This window comes from Corythoichthys intestinalis, chromosome 20, assembly GCF_030265065.1.
Source record: "Corythoichthys intestinalis isolate RoL2023-P3 chromosome 20, ASM3026506v1, whole genome shotgun sequence".
Classification (NCBI taxonomy): domain Eukaryota; kingdom Metazoa; phylum Chordata; class Actinopteri; order Syngnathiformes; family Syngnathidae; genus Corythoichthys; species Corythoichthys intestinalis.
In genome coordinates this window covers 3,962,621-3,979,945 of record NC_080414.1, presented here as the reverse complement: position 1 = coordinate 3,979,945, position 17,325 = coordinate 3,962,621, and the positions used below count along the sequence as shown (strand labels likewise).

Sequence of the window (17,325 nt, the reverse complement as noted above, 5' to 3'; positions counted from 1 at the left end):
GAAAATGGAAGACATACAAGACCACTGATAATCTCCCTCGATCTGGGGCTCCATGCAAGAGCTCACCCTGTGGCGTCAAAATGATAACAAGAACGGTGAGCAAAAATCCCAGAACCACACGGGGTTGACCTAGTGAATGACCTACAGAGAGCTGGGACCACAGTAACAAAGGCTACTATCAGTAACACAATGCGCCACCAGGGACTCAGATCCTGCACTGCCAGACATGTCCCCCTGCTGAAGAAAGTACACGTCCAGGCTCGTCTGCGGTTCGCTTAAGAGCATTTGGATGATTCAGAAGAGGACTGGGAGAATGTGTTATGGTCAGATGAAACCAAAATAGAACTTTTTGGCAGAAACACAGGTTCTCTTGTTTGGAGGAAAAAGAATACTGAATTGCACCATACCAACTGTGAAGTATGGGGGTGGAAACATCATGCTATGGGGCTGTTTTTCTGCAAAGGGACCAGGACGACTGATCTATGTAAAAGAAAGAAAGAATGAATGAGGCCATGTATCCAGAGATTTTGAGTGAAAATCTCCTTCCATCAGCAAGGGCATTGAAGATGAGACGTGGCTGGGTCTTTCAGCATGGCAATGATCCCAAACACACAGCCAGGGCAACAAAGGAGTGGCTTCGTAAGAAGCATTTCAAGGTCCTGGAGTGGCCTAGCCAGTCTCCAGATCTCAACCCCATAGAAAATCTGTGAAGGGAGTTGAAAGTCCGTGTTGCCCAACGACAGCCCCAAAACATCACTGCTCTAGAAAAGATCTGCATGGAGGAATGGGCCAAAATACCAGCAACAGTGTGTGAAAAGCTTGTGAAGAGTTACAGCGTTAAAACGTTTGGCCTCTGTTATTGCCAACAAAGCGTACATAACAAAGAATTGAGATGGACTTTTGGTACTGACCAAATACTTTTTTTCCACCATGATTTGCAAATAAATTTTTTAAAAATCAAACAATGTGATTTTTTTTTTTTTTTTTTTAACATTGTCTCTCATGGTTGAGGTTTACCCACGTTGACAAGTACAGGCCTTTCTAATATTTTCAAGTGGGAGAACTCGCACAATTAGTGGTTGACTAAATACTTATTTGCCCCCCACTATATCCTTATGATTCAACAAGACCGATGGAAACATGCTCATACAACAAAAAGCTGCCTTTAACAGTAGAAGACCCATGGGTGTCCCTTTTTGGGACATCCTGGGATCATCCCCAAGACTGTCCCACTGTGGGACAGAGTGTAGCCTTTGTTTTGTAAATGGGGCCATTACTTATGCACCGCATACGTGAGGAAGGCCCAATCCCATTTCTATTTTTCTACCCATACCCCTTGGCCCTTCAAACTAAGCAATAAAGGGTAGGGCTTGAAACGTCATCCCAGCTAATTGGGACACCCCTTCACACTCACGTACGTCATAAGTCCGTTTGGCCAGTTGTTACGTAACCAAAAGCGATGATAAAAAGTGAACTTGTGCGTTTAGCAAAACTGAAAAACAAAACAAACATTACAAATGAAGAACCACGATGAACAATGAACTAACATTACAATTGGTGGTGTCGATTTTTTTATTCATTACACCCCTAATTCATGCACTTTTTATCGTGATTAATCTTTTTTGACTATTACTTTTCTGACTGAAGAAAACACATTGAGAGTAGTTAATACTGTTGGAATATTGTTTGGATGTATCAAGCTTGTTTCATTTAATTTGAGCAAAGCAAACAAAACAAACACTTGAAACTAACGGAAGGGTCCACAACACATGCACATAGATGTGGAGCACTAGTTCAGTTTAATTTAATTTGGGTTCAAATTAATTGTAAGATTTACACCATTGTATGAAACCCGAATTCTGAACCAAGGGTGGTATTTACTAATCTTGCATATTTTTTCTCCAGCAATTTCATGTGAGGGTCTTTTCTTGTTACCACTGTTGCTTGGTGTGCTTAGTTGTAGTAGTTCTAAATATCTATGTATATCAATGTATATCCACAGCATATTGTTAATTGATCTTTTCAAAAATGTGTTTTAACTTGTAGAGGGTATTCAAACAAATACATCTGAATAAATTAGAATGATTAAAATACTATTATTAAAATATCCTCAGAAGTTTAGCAGTTTAGTGTCAAGTAAGAAGTAACAGTGTCTGAAAGTAGCCTGACTCGGGAAGGTTTCGCCCAACCCCCTCACCTTCTTTATCGGGTTGAAGCAAGTTTCTCAGTAAATTGAAAGTCTTTGGCCCAATAACGCTCAAAAATGTGGGCACCACTTTCTCTTCCGCTATTTCGTTAGCTTCCACGAAATAGCCGCACCGCTCCGTGTACGAGCTCCACTGTTCCACAAGCTCATCAAAAGGACCAACAGAGCCGATGACTCCCGCCATAGAGCCTAGGAAAGTTGTTGCCTGGCACAGCCAGACTATTCTCCCTGTATTTTTCAAACACTGTGAGAAATAGTCTGGGACCCAGCCCATTAACGGCCTCTCGAGCAAGATACAAAATCAATCGTCCAATCAGATTGTTTATTTGCGTGACGTGTTCTTGCGCGCCGAAAGTCGTGTCTACAACAACACAGATGGCGAACGGGAGAGCCGAGAATATGTTCCAATCCGCGGTAAAACCAGTTTTAAATTACCAAAAACACATCAAAACAAGTCATTGACAACAGTCAACATGGCTCGCGCTAGCCACGTTGAATAAACTTCTCCATTCTCCGCTCACGCTAATTACTTGTCGCTTTAACAATGTCACGTCTGCCCGTCGCTGATTGGTCCACTCCGCTGTCTGTTTGCTGTGGCTTGCTCTGCCCTCGGAATTTGATCCGCCGAACTGTCGCTAGACTCAATTGCTGGAACAGCGGTGAGTCTGGTATACCAGGCAAGGAATGTTGAGGGGGTTGGGCGAAACCTTCCTGAGTCAGGCTACTTTCTCTTTACCTGCAAATTCAGCCATTAGCTGAGGAAGGGGTTGGATTGTAACTACATTGGCACGACACCGGCGGGCGTACTATATTCAGTGGATGACGATCTTGGCGAAAAGTATAGCCGTCCTAAGCAGCCTGATTTAGAATTCCCCTCAAGAATGATGGGGAAGAAAAAAACACTCATTTTCAACTTATTATTATACATATTCTTGTTAGTTAATTCAAATAGCTGACTCTGCGTTTTGGGATCATCAACATGTTGTGCCCCCCCCAGCCCAAAAGTAGAACTCCGCTTATGCTCTTTGCCCTGTAAAATATCAGTATATTAGCTGCTCAAAGCAGGAGAAAAATGTATTGGCTTATAGTTCAAAAACTACGGGAATCTTCGTTATCAACACTGATGTGTGTGTGTCCTTAGAAATGTTCTTGAGTCAAATTAGGCAGTCATTCATATGTGTCAGTGCTATAGAACATAGCAGGTCAAACGTCAATGGTAACACATTATTTTATGTTATTCTTGACTATCGCATGACAGTATTTATCATCTCAACACTGCAGTGGCCCTCAAATGGCACAATATGCCTTTTGAAGAATAAATCTACTATTCATAATGAGGAAATGAAACTCTACTCAAATCAAATGGATGACATTGAAGGCTAGCACCAAGTATTGCGATATTATAGACTTCCAATGGAGGGACAAAAAATCCAAAGCAGCCTCTTCTCAACATGAAGTACTTTGGCTGTGCATAAACGCTCCAAGCAAAGAGCACTAAGAGGGAGCATAAACAGAAGGACAATATCCGTCTCAATCTTGTGAACCAATTAGATTTATAAAATGGCTTGTCAAGGAAAGCACTTATAACTCGATTTGAATATGCCTGAAAAGCACTCTGCTTTCAGTGCAACTAAATGTAATATCAGCAATGTTCATGCAGGAGCACAAAGGATTATATATGCGAAGCTTAACTTTAGATTGTTGCTTGGTGTCCAAACTGTTTTATATGAACGAGAACCGCGTCGAGAAAAATAAACGAAGAAGGCAGAGGCCAAATTATGCATTCGGCACTTTTGTATATTAATCGAGCTTCATACAAATTCATTTTTCAAGAGAACTGAAGAAACTATTTAATTAACATTTTCCAAGCTTCATATTAAAAAGGCATTCTTTGGTCAAAGTACACAAAGGAAGATGAATAAAAGAAAAAGAAAAGCAATTAATATTCACTGGTTGAAATCTTGCCATCTTATTGAAAACCTTAACCCATTTCAGTGGAGGCAATTCTGCAGTCAATGTTGACCTCTTCTATCTACAACAACTTGTGTTACCTTGACAACCAAGGATGGATGAAAAATATTTGTTGGATTTATGTTTGAGCTATGAAACAACATCATGTTGACATCGGGGACAGTGCCTATGGACTGGCAGACCGGGGTGGTGGTCCTCCTTTTTAAGAAGGGGGATCGAGGGTGTGTTCCAATTATAGAGGGATCACACTCCTCAGCCTCCCTGGTAAAGTCTACTCAGTGGTGCTGGAGAGGAGGGTCTATCGGGAAGTCGAATGTCAGATTCAAGAGGCGCAGTGTGGTTTTCGTCCCGACCGTGGAACAGTGGACCAGCTCTACACCCTCTGCAGGGTCCTCGAAGGTGCATGGAAGTTCGCTCAACCGGTCTACATCTGTTTTGTGGATTTGGAGAAGGCCATGTCCCTCAGGGAGTCCTGAAGCGGGTACTTCGGGAGTGCAAGGTACCAAGCCCCCTGGTAAGGGCTGTTCGGTTCCTGCACAACCGGTGCCAGAGTTTGGTCCACATTGCCTGCAGTAAGTCGGATTTGTTCCCAGTGAGGGTTCGACTCCGCCAAGGTTGCCCTTTGTCACCGATTTTGTTCAGGTCTACAACCTCTGCAGGGTTCTCGAGGGTGCATGGGAGTTCGCTCAACCGGTCTACATCTGTATTGTGAATTTGGAGAAGGCCGTGTCCCACAGGGAGTCCTGTAGAGGGTACTTCGGGAATACAGGGTACCAAGCCCCCTGGTAAGGGCTGTTCGGTTCCTGCACAACCGGTGCCAGAGTTTGGTCCACATTGCCTGCAGTAAGTCGGATTTGTTCCCAGTGAGGGTTCGACTCCGCCAAGGTTGCCCTTTGTCACTGATTTTGTTCAGGTCTACAACCTCTGCAGGGTTCTCGAGGGTGCATGGGAGTTCGCTCAACCGGTCTACATCTGTATTGTGGATTTGGAGAAGGCCGTGTCCCTCAGGGAGTCCTGTAGAGGGTACTTCGGGAATACAGGGTACCAAGCCCCCTGGTAAGGGCTGTTCGGTTCCTGCACGACCGGTGCCAGAGTTTGGTCCACATTGCCTGAAGTAAGTCGGATTTGTTCCCAGTGAGGGTTCGACTCCGCCAAGGTTGCCCTTTGTCACCGATTTTGTTCAGGTCTACAACCTCTGCAGGGTTCTCGAGGGTGCATAGGAGTTCGCTCAACCGGTCTACATGTATTTTGTGGATTTGGAGAAGGCCGCGTCCCTCAGGGAGTCCTGTAGAGGTTACTTTGGGAATACAGGGTACCAAGCCCCCTGGTAAGGGCTGTTCGGTTCCTGCACAACCGATGCCAGAGTTTGGTCCGCATTGCCGGCAGTAAGTCAAATTCATTTCCAGTGAGGGTCTGGTTGGACTCCGCCAAGGTTGCCCTTTGTCACCGATTTTGTTCATAACCTTTATGGATAGAATTTCTAGGCGCAGCCGAAGCGTTGATGAGGTCCGGTTTGGTGGCCTCAGCATTGCATCACTGCTTTTTTGCAGATGAAGTAGTGCTGTTGGCTTCATCAAGCCGTGGTCTCCAACTCTCACTGGAGCGGTTCGCAGCGGAGTGTGAAGAGGTTTTGCGTCCATATCTATGAAGAATTCAGGGTTTTAGGCATTTATTCACAAGAATTTTCACCGTAAAAATCTTTTTACATAAGGCGGACGCCACATTGACTAACAGACTAGCATGGTACTTCGACATATTTACGTAAAATAAATGCTAATTTCACTGGGGTTTTTTTTTTTTGCTTTTCACCAAGAATCGAGACTGTTTTGCGTCTTTATAAGAATTCAGGGATTAAAGCATTTATTCACAAGAATTTTTGTCTTACGAAAAGTTACGGGTTCACGGTGAATCAGTAACAGGCACACTTTTGCAAAATAGACAATGTTTATTGATCAGAGAATGCAGAATAAATGAGATTTATTGATTACAATCCCACAAAAGCAAGCAAACAAGTATCAAAAACAAGCATAACAAGGGTAACGATGAGGCTAGATTGAGTTTGTCAATCCCAGAATCCCTGCGTTACCGTTACAGCACAAGTCCCTTAGCAATGAAAATTGCTTACCGTGACAAATGAGCGGGAAGCCAACACTCCGGTAAAGCGGCAAAAGGACCAAACTGGGCGATCTGTACGTCTAATCCACCAGCGGACTTCACTGGTCGCCCCGAAATGCCCGGTTTTTGTAGGAACACGCCACACGGGGGAGGAGACGGCCAACCTCCGCTCACAGGCGGCGCGGCCCCGTCCAATGACAAAGCTACTTTTGGTTCAGCACCTCGAAAAAGGGGCTTTTCCTTGCGGGGTTCCCAGGTTGTGCCGTCCGGTAGCAGATGTTGTGTTCCCACGGTAAATATTATGAGTGCGAAACAAGTTATCTCATGAGATTCCCTCCTAACTATGGGACTCAAGCGCGTACTATGGTGCAAGACAAGTTATCTTGTGAGATTCCCTCCTAACTATGGAGAAGTTGTTACAATCTAGGTCTAAGGCATAATGTAATATTTTCCCCCATCAATTTTCAACGAAAAAAGCTCTTTGTCTGTGATTCCACTTGGTCAGCTTTGACGGCCACGCCAACAATGCAGGCTCCCTATTAATGGGCCCTGCACCCCGTGTCCAGTCAATATTATTATGAAATCTATGGGTGTATTTTTTTTTTTTTTTTTTGTTATCACGCAAACAGACAAATAACCTGAAGTATGAAGAATAATCTAAAACTAATCATACTGATAAATACGAAAACATTCACTCTAGAATTTCAAATGTATTGAATTTGAGAAGAAAAAATCATCTAAAAATTCCAATATAACTTTGCAATGGTGGATAATTAAAGACTGAAAAATGTGGTAGTTGTATACAGTTCAATCATTTATAAAATGTTTGTTTTTAAATGTGCTAGTAAAGTGTCACATAAAATGCAGAAAAGCACATTCCTAATTTTCTGAGGAGAGTCGTTTTTAATTTTATGTTTAGAATATGCAGCATAGAGTCCAACTTTAGCATGCCTGAAAGTAAAGACATTCATATGCAAGGCAGTTTGATCACCATACCAATATGGAAGAGCTAGTGACAAATGTTGTACGCACAGCCAAGCCTACTGGTTTTCTCTTTTATTGGGAAAACAGAGGATTTACCTTGGCTATACGACAGTTCCGCAACTCTTGTTTTCTCTCCAAAATTCACTTTCTTGCTCACTCAAATTTCCTGCACCAGTCATACATTAGATCCTTTGAGCTCTTTCTCCGTAACCTCCCACGTTTTTTTTATTTTATTCCCCTTGTTGTCTATCTCCCTCCTCCTGAAGTGTGACTCAGCCTCAGGCTGTACTTCTTTATCCTCGTGTCCTTCCTGCTTCTATATGTCGCTGTCAGCCTTTTCTCCCGCTTTTTTGCTAGCAGCTTTTGCCGTTTCAGGCAGCGCATACAAATCCGTATAACACTGTCGTTGACTTTTTCACCTTGTTTATGTGTGTTTGAGGTCTCATACTGTCGATTCAGAGGACGGAGGCATTCAATGGTTGCAGATGCAGATTCTTTTCTCCCATGAGATGAAATTAGCTTAGCTCTGAGTTTTTCCAATTTCTCCAATAACCTGGTGTTGCCATGCTAATCAATCGTAGTCAATAGATTTTAGAGGTGCAATAATTCATTCGATTAATCAACAACTAATCGATTAGCAAATTAATCGACAACTGTTTTGATAACCGATGAATCGTTTAGGACCGTCTTCGCCTTAAACTTGTCTAAATTCTTGAAATTATAACATAAATATAACTTCTCACTTGTAAATGTTATCAGATTTCTTCTTTATATTTAAAGTCAGAGGAGGATATGAACCAAAATCTGCTTTTACTCTGGAAAACAACAATTCACATTTTTGCCAAATTTTGGACATCTTATTGTTTAAACTAACTTTTTAATAAAGCTGCAACAACTAATCAATTAAATCAGTCATCAATTTTGTCTTCATTGCTACTTTACAAAATGCTGATAACAATTTCAAGCTAAATTGTGATGGTAATTGAAATACGTGATATTTTTCTGATTGATTAATCATTTAATTAATTGTCCGATTAATCGATGATGAAAATAATCATTAGTTGCAGCCCTAATTGATTTAACTTGATCCAGTGATAAAATTACAGGTAATCCTCGGGTTGCAAACGAGTTCCATTCCTACGGTGGCGATGTAACCGAATTTTCGCGTGATAAGTTTTCTGAGTGAATCTCGGATCCAAGCGGGCTCCAGTAGGTCTCCTGCAATATCTGCGGTGACTGTGGTGTAATTCAATGGAAGATTCATCTGGAAAATCCACCTTTTGCCACAAAACAGAAAAGTTTGGTGGTGGCAAAATCGTGGTCTGGGGTTACATCCTGTATGGGGGTGTTGCTGAGATCTGCAGGGTAGAAGGCAACATAAATAGTCTGAAATATCAACCAATCATAGCTGCCTCTTACATTCCTTACCATAAAAAGGGACAAATTCTGCAGCAGGATGGTGCTCCATCGCATACTTAAATCTTTACCTCAAACTTCCTCAAGGCAAAGAAGATCAAGATCCTCCAGGACTGGCCAGCCCAGTCACCAGACATGAACAGGATGAAAGAGGAAGCATGGAAGACGAAACCCAAGAATGTTGATGAACTCTGGGAGACATGCAAGACTGCTTTCTTTGATGTTCCTGATGACTTCATCAATAAATAGTATGAGTCCTTGCCGAACCGCATGGATGCAGTCCCTCAAGCCCATGGAAGTCATACAAAATATTAAATTTGGATCTCACAGCACCACTACTTAATTCGCTTATGTTATGTAACATATTTTTGTATTTGAAGTACATTTTTTGTTCAACTTTCACACTACTTTCTGTAGGCGACAAAACTTTTGTCTTGCCAACATTTGACTTTTATGTCTTCATTAAATGATAAATCTTTTTTTCAGTGAAACAAATATATTTTTGTACTTTCAATATTATTTGGGATGGTCTTAGCTTTCAAATGAGCCATTTCTGAAACCAATTGAATAAATAAAAGCAAAGTTATTATCAAATGTTTCTTCAAAATGGAAAAGTGACAAGACTTTTGTCAGGGACTGTATATTTAAACTCAAAATATCATAAAAACAGTCAATTAGAGCCGTTGTTCCGCCATGTTTGCTGTTTTTAATGTTTAGTAGCTGCACTGTGCACGCCCAAAGTGACGTGCGCGAGTGCTGATTTCATCGGCACAAGAGCTTTCCATTTATATGGTTGCAGAGCAAGCCCCGCAATCGAATCCTTCCACTTTGTAGCCCGGAATCAAAGGTTTGCGTCTTCGCCTTCTGTTTTCGCTGTCACCATACAGTATAAAGCCGAGGGCAATCCATAACATAAACTGCCCCTAATCTGAAAATTCTGTATGTAAAGACTAGGGTTGTTCCGATCATGTTTTTTTGCTCCCGATCCGATCCCAATCGTTTTAGTTTATCTGCCGATCCCGATATTTCCCGATCCGATTGCTTTTTTTTTCGCTCTCGATTCAATTCCAATCATTCCCGATAATTTTTCCCGATCATATACATTTTGGCAATGCATTAAGAAAAAAATGAATAAAACTCGGACGGATATATACATCCAACATACAGTACACAAGTACTGTATTTGTTTATTATGACAATAAATCCTCAAAATGGCATTTACATTATTAACATTCTTTCTGTGAGAGGGATCCACGGATAGAAAGACTTGTAATTCTTAAAGGATAAATGTGACTTTGTATATTGTGACTAAATATTGCCATCTAGTGTATTTGTTGAGCTTTCAGTTAATGATACTGCAGCCCTTTAACGTCTGCCCAAATGCATGATGTGAAGTGCAACCATGACTGTGCGTAGGGGCACCAATTGATATATCTTCTCTGCGTTGGGAAAGAACATAGGCTGTTAAGAAAATGATCATCTACTACCTTTCTTCCCCACATTGACTCCCACGTTATTTATAATTGCTGAGAGAGGTATTGTAAGGCTTTACCCACATTAGAAATGGCTCCAAAGGCTGTCAAAATTCTCTCTCCTCATCTCCTATCTAAAACAGCGGTAAAACAGCGTCGTTATAGATTGAACGCGACAATGCGTGAGTGGGTCGTGTAACGCATGCGTTAATTATTTAATGTGATTAATTTAAAAAAATTAATTACCGCCGTTAACGCAATAAATTTGATAGCCCTACTTTAAGCCAAAACTACCCTGGATGAGTGTAAGACATTTTGTCTGTAACATTAAATACAATTAGAAAATGATTTAAATAAAAAAAATATAGATTAAAAAAGGCATGTCCGATATTTTTTTGCCGATTCCGATACTTTGAAAATGACGTGATTGGACGCCGATTGATTGGGACATCTTTAGTAAAGACGTTTGTAAGTAGATTTACCACTGTTTATCGATTTCAGATTTTTGGCGTTGGACATTATCATGATATCGGTTAAGAAGTCGTTATCGGACAACTCTAATTATGACGTTGCCATTAAATTACAACATGTGTTCTAATTTCCATCCCTCCCCTCCAACACAGTTTTTTAATTTAAAACCATACAAATCATATACAGTAAAACCGCATTAATGGGTGGCCTTGCATGTTTGTACTGTACAAAGTGTATACATGGCCGCTATCTGCCCTTGCCCCTGGTGAGAGGATGTAAGGCAGTCAGGATAACGGGGGGTCTAAGCTACTGTATGTCATGCGGGAACACTTATCGCAAAGATTCAGGAGACACAAACGTGCACACACACACACTTACTTCCTCACTCAGATGTACAGAGCTGTTGTCCGTGAGCAATTATTGACAAACACAGCAAAAACGCTGCTTGCTATGCTTTTGCAAACTTCTCTTACGACTAAATAAACACGGTTGAGCTTTATAATCTGTCGTAAGACAATGTTTACTTCTGAATTAAAAGGTGATTAACATAACTAGGACGACAACAAAAAGAGAAAATATTAAACTGTGAGAAAAAATTGGGAGATTTTCTAGTCACCATCCAACATTCATTCATTTTTAGGGCCCGAGCACCAACTGACACGAGAGCACTATTGTAATGCAATTTTTTTTTTCTTACTTCAGGGCAAATAAAAATGGCCAGTTTGGAGGCCTTAAAATTTGCACATACATGCGGCTTGGCGTAAATTTCGATAAATTTCTGACCTTGCCAAAAAACATAACAAAACGGCTCAGTGGCGCCCCCTTAAATTTTTCAAAAAGGCCTCTCCTATGAAGTTTTTTCAGCATAGAGCGATAAAATCTGTGGCATAAGTACCTTGCTCCAAAAAGTCTCTTGTACACATACTCCAAAGCCAACAGGAAATCAGGTATTTTGGATTGAATGTGAAAAAATATGCAGTTTTAGTCTATATACAGGGTGCATGTTTGAGACCTTTGAGTTAGTTGGATCCTCCTCAAAATTCGTGAGACTGTTCATGAGACATATGAGATGTTAAGTTATCAAAATGGTTAGTTTTCATTCACAAGCCTGACCTGGGCGGGGTGCCAAAGTCAGCCATATTTTGGGCAACATGCCAAATTCAGTAAAGGACTAATAACTCCCTGATACAAGGTTCAGTCTACACTATGAGAGGTATCCCAGCTTGAACACGACTGCATTGAAATATTAGCCATTAAGCATGGCGCCCGCTGCTGTGAACAGGAGATTTTTTTTTTTTTTTTGTTCTAGACAGGCTCCTGCTCCAATGGGGAAAAAAAATCATTTGACCTGGAACCTGCATCAGGGGAGCCTTTAGACATGTGTTGAGGTGCCTTAGGAAAAATATTGGTTTCGTTGAAGCAGGTGGGTTCCAGATAGGAAAGTGAAAATGACCGTCCCCATTTTGTCTCGCCACAAATTTTGAACAGTAATAACAGTCATATTTAACATATCTGCGCCAAACTTCTAATGCTTGGTGAGAGTCATATCCTGAAAGGTCCTACAGGGGTCAGTTGCATCAACTCAGTAGCGCCAACTAGTGGCAACTGAAAATCACTCATTTTACTTGTATGTGTCCAGTTCATTTCAGGTTGGTCATTTTAGTTACAAGAGCTTTTGTAATACTACATTTTAAGGCCAATATCTCTGTCTGTTGCCATGACGACCCTTTGTTCGCCATTAAAGGGCCACGAAATTTAGCACACTTGGTCAAATTGGCTCAATTATATTAATTTTTGTTTTGAATACGGGCGTGGTTGCACAGCTCAGTTGTAGTAGGACCCTCTTCAGTAGGGTTTTTTTCTCCTAGGTGTGCGTCCCTGCGTGACGTCCAAGTTGTGCCAAACTGCGAAGGCCCGTTCAGGCCAAGTTTTTTCTTTTCTTTCATCTCACTTCTTAATTTGTCTACTTTTTAGAATGTCTTCACCGCTGAGCAATTAGGCCTTCACAGAGCCATGGCGAGGCAACGTGAAGCTGCGACTTCATCAACCACAGTCTGATAATTCATCAGCAGCTGTTTTAGCATGAACTTACTTTGTCTTCATTAGCAGCCGCTTCTTCGGCTTCAATCACAAGTCATTAGAAAAGTTGTTATCAGAAATCCAGCGACTCTATCACCTCTGCGCCTCCCTATTAGGAATGAAAAGAAATCATCTGATTGCGGTGCTGTTTTTTTGATATTATCATCAATCCTTCATTAAGACTGTATAGAAAGTCAGGGTTTTCAACGATGAAAACCTTTTGTAAAGGAGGTATTAAAAGTGACGCATGCAGAAATAGGGTGGGATGATTGTGTTTTAATATGAGATAGCGCTTCAAGTAAAATGCTTTTAATGATATTTTAAATTAAAGCGTTACTATAAGAAGAGGTGGGTAGAATAGCCACAAATTTTACTCAGGAGTAATGTTACTTTTAAATAATATTACTCAAGTAATAGGAAAAGTAGTCATCACAAAAATGTACACAAGTTCAAGTAAAAAATTATTAATTGAAAAGAATACTCAAGTAATGAGCAACATTGTGAGTAACTGCTTAAAATGTCTGATTTTTTTATTTTTTTATTTTTTTTTTTTTAATAATGGCATTTTTTTTCTCTCAGCACAAGTTCATCTATATCAGTGCTTCTGAATTATTTTCTGTTTCACCCCCTCCAACTCTGCGGCCACTTAGTATCATTTGTCTGTTAAATTATTATAAGTACACCTCTGCATAACATTGTCAATTTTAATATTAAAGGAAAAAAAATACAGATCAACTTACAATAAAGTCATTGTTCATAACAGGAAAGTCTTCAAGCCCATCAATTTGCCTGAGTTAATTAAAAAAAAAAAAAAAGTCTCATCCAAACTGTAGAAATCCACTCAAGGTACATTTTTTGACCATTTGATACTGAAAAATAGAATTTAATTAAATCAATAAATAATAATAAATCAAAATTGATAAGCAACAGTAACTCATGAGGACAATATGCCAAACAATTTGAACGAAAAAACAAAAATAGAACAAAAACAACTAGAGGTGCCCCAATTAATCGATTAATCGACAACTAATTGACCGACAACTAGTTTGATACCCGATTAAATCGAATGAAAAATTAGTTGGCAACGAATTTAATAATCGATAAAGTTTAAGAAAATAGTCATCAATTTTGTCTTCATCTCTACTTACATGTCAAAAACAAATTCAAGGTAAATTGTGAAGGTAATTGAATGAACTGACATTTATCTGATTAATCGATTATTCATTTAATTAATCGTCCGACTAATTGATTATGAAAATAATCATTAGTTGCAGCCCTAAAAACAACATTGTTACTGGACAGAGGGACAGTTTTTATTTTTGCTGCAGGCGGTATCAGCTCCTTTTTTTATCGGTTGGGGTTATTTTGCACTGAGCAACTTGGTATGCCACCTTATATGATGCTAACAGTGCTTGCCGGTTTACTGATGTACACTGCTGGCCCAAAGTATTGGCACCCCTGCAATTCTGTCAGATAATGCTGAATTTCTCCCAGAAAAGATTGCAATTACAAATGCTTCGGTGGTAGTAGCTTCATTTATTTTGGTTGCAATGAAAAAACACAAAGGAGAATGGGAAACAAAATTAAATCATTATCATTTTACTAGGGCTGTCAAACGATTAAAATTTTTAATCGAGTTAATCACAGCTTAAAAATTAATTAATCGTAATTAATCGCAATTCAAACCATCTATAAAATATGCCGTATTTTTCTGTAAATTATTGTTGGAATGGAAAGATAAGACACAAGACTGATATATCAACATACGGTACATAAGTACTGTATTTGTTTATTATAACAATAAATCAACAAGATGGCATTAACATTATTAACATTCTGTTAAAGTGAGCCATGGATAGAAAGACTTGTAGTTCTTAAAAGATAAATGTTAGTACAAGTTATAGAAATTTTATATTAAAACCCCTCTTAATGTTTTTGTTTCAATAAAATTTGTAAAATTTTCAATCAAAACTAGTAGCTCGCCATTGTTGATGTCAATAATTACACAATGCTCATGGTCCATAAATTCAGTCGCACCAAAGCGCCAGCAGAGGGAGACAAAAAACCCAAGTAACGAGTGGACATGACACTGCTGTCATTTTAATCTGTTTGAGCGGGGCATGTGCGTTAATTGCGTCAAATATTTTAACGTGATTAATTAAAAAATTTAATTACCGCCCGTTAACGCGATAATTTTGACAGCCCTGCATTTTACACAAAACTCCAAAAATGGGCCGGACAAAAGTATTGCTGCTGCACTGGTGGTCCCGGTCGTTCTGCTCGGTCGTCCAGCGGCTGGCATCCCGGGGCGTCCTCCTGGTTGTTCTGCTCGGTCGTCCGCCGCCTGGCATCCTGGACGTCCATTCGGTCGTCTTCAAGCCAGCGCCCTGGCCGTTCGTTCCATTTAATCGGGTTGCGGGTTGAGTCTTACCAAATGCGCTACTGCTCTCCAGTGGCCAGTTTTATTGCTTTAAAATGGATTTTCAGCATTGCGCTTTGGAGCTAAGTTGCATCAGAACCTAGAGATGTCTATTGTGAAAAAAAAAAAAAAACGTAAAAGACGTATAAATACGTCTTAAGGACACTGAAACAATTAAAAATAGACCATATTTATACGTTTTGGGAGCAAATGAGTTAAAAGTATCAGCGAATTGTGAGCTGTTATAAATCTACTCCTCTGTGTTTTTACAGATAACTACTGGAATGCAGCTTCATTCACTACCCCGTCGTCCTACCTTCACTTTGCCACCTTCCAGGGGGAAACCAGTGCCGACATCTCGTTCTATTTCAAGACCAGCGCACCATATGGGGTCTTCCTGGAAAACCTGGGCAACACAGACTTCATACGTTTAGAGCTGAAATGTAAGTTTTCATAATTTTTTTTCTACACACCACAAGAAAAAACTACTGTGGTGTGTAATGCTCATGATGGCAGCGAAGAGTCGTTATTGATCCAAGTTAATTAAACTGGAACTACTTTGTGTACATTCGTACAAGGGCGGATATCCCGGTGGGTCGGGGGGATGACGTCCCCCTTCTGAAGTAAGCTGTCCCCCCAATAATTTGGGATATAATAAGAATTTTTGGAGCTGTAGACTTAATTCAAAGTAAAATCTATTTATTTCTTATTTTAGAATCTTTCTCTCACCCCTCCCTTCTCTTAAAATTGATTGAAGGCTGTTTCAAACTAGCATGAAGGGTTCAACAGCAACCCTTTCATTGAAGATGTGGGAGGGGACTTCTCGGCAAAAGTGAGTGGTGGGCGGCCGTTTTGGTCAGAACGGTAAGTTTGAATGAATTCGCGCTGAGAGGCAGGGCCCAAAGTAAAGCCATGTCCTATTTTTAGAGCACTTCAATTGTTGGATCTTGACCTTTAAGCCAAATTGACGGAATCACACCAGCCAAGTCGCCGGAACCACGCTAGCGCAATTCCAACACCCCGTGCCGATGCAACCACAAGAACTCGGGCATTGTTCAAAGGTCTACTTTCCATTACTCAGTGCTTTTAAACCAAGTGAAAAGCTGATAATAGCTAATCATAAGGTGACAGTCACAGACAGAGAGGAGAGGCGAGAGGAGCTGTTTGTGACTTTTTCTGTCACGCTAAACGGCTAATGTCTGGAAATTCATATCACAAATAGTTCAGATTTTAATGACATTTTAGATTTTTTTCCAAGAAAGGATCAATCACTATATTAGGTATTGATGATTTTGTCTCCAAGGGAAAGTAGCCTAATACACTCCTGATCAGAATCTGAAGACCAGTTGAAAAATTGAAAGAATTCACATTTTGCAAATTTGGATGTCAATGAGGTTTAAAGTAGAGCTACAGTTTACTGTCTGTTTATTGAACCCCACCCCCAGCTTTTCAAACAGATCTCCACCCCTGCATACATTAAATGCCCCCCCCCCGCCCCCCCCCCATTTGTAACATCCAAGAAGCATTGTTACAGCCAAGAAAACATCTGCCAAGTAGTGGTATGAATAAGTATCTGAACCTTTTGGAATTTCTCCCATTTCTACATCAAGTCTTCATCAAATGAGATCTAATCTTTGTCAAAATCACACAGATGAAAAAACTGTCTGCTTTAACTAAAACCACCCAAACATTTATAGGTTTTCATTTTTTTAATGAGGATAGTATACAAACAATGACACAAGTTTGGAAAAATAAGTAATTGAACCATCACATTTAATATTTTGTGGCGCCCCCTTTGGCAGCAATAACTTCAGCCAGACACTTCCTGTAGCTCCAGATCAGTCTGGCACATCGATCAGGACTAATCTTGGCCCATTCTTCTCTACAAAACTGCTGTAGTTCAGTCAGATTCTTGGGATGTCTGACATTATTTGCTGTCTTTACCTGTCTACCTTACAGCATCTCAATGGGGTTCAAGTCTGGACTTTGAAAAGGCCACTCAAGAACGTTTATTTTGTTCTTCTGAAACAATTCTGAAATTGATCGACTTCTGTGTTTTTTAATAATTGTGTTGTTGCAGCATTCATAGCTTCAACTGTCTGACAGACGGCTTCAGGTTTTCCTGCAAAACATCCTCTTGAATTCATTCTTCCATGAATGACTGCAAGTTGTCCAGGCCCTGAGGCAACAAA

At 40.2% G+C, this 17,325-nt stretch overlaps 1 protein-coding gene across 2 annotated transcripts in view; it reads left to right on the top strand.

Annotated features, from left to right (window-relative positions):
• Window positions 1–17,325, top strand: part of cntnap2a (contactin associated protein 2a) — a 674,074-nt gene that overhangs the window by 556,504 nt on the left and 100,245 nt on the right. For both annotated transcript variants that reach the window (XM_057824376.1, XM_057824377.1), the window contains one exon: window positions 15,406–15,576. In XM_057824376.1, coding sequence (XP_057680359.1) covers window positions 15,406–15,576 — 171 coding nt within the window. The remainder of the gene's footprint in view (window positions 1–15,405; window positions 15,577–17,325) is intronic.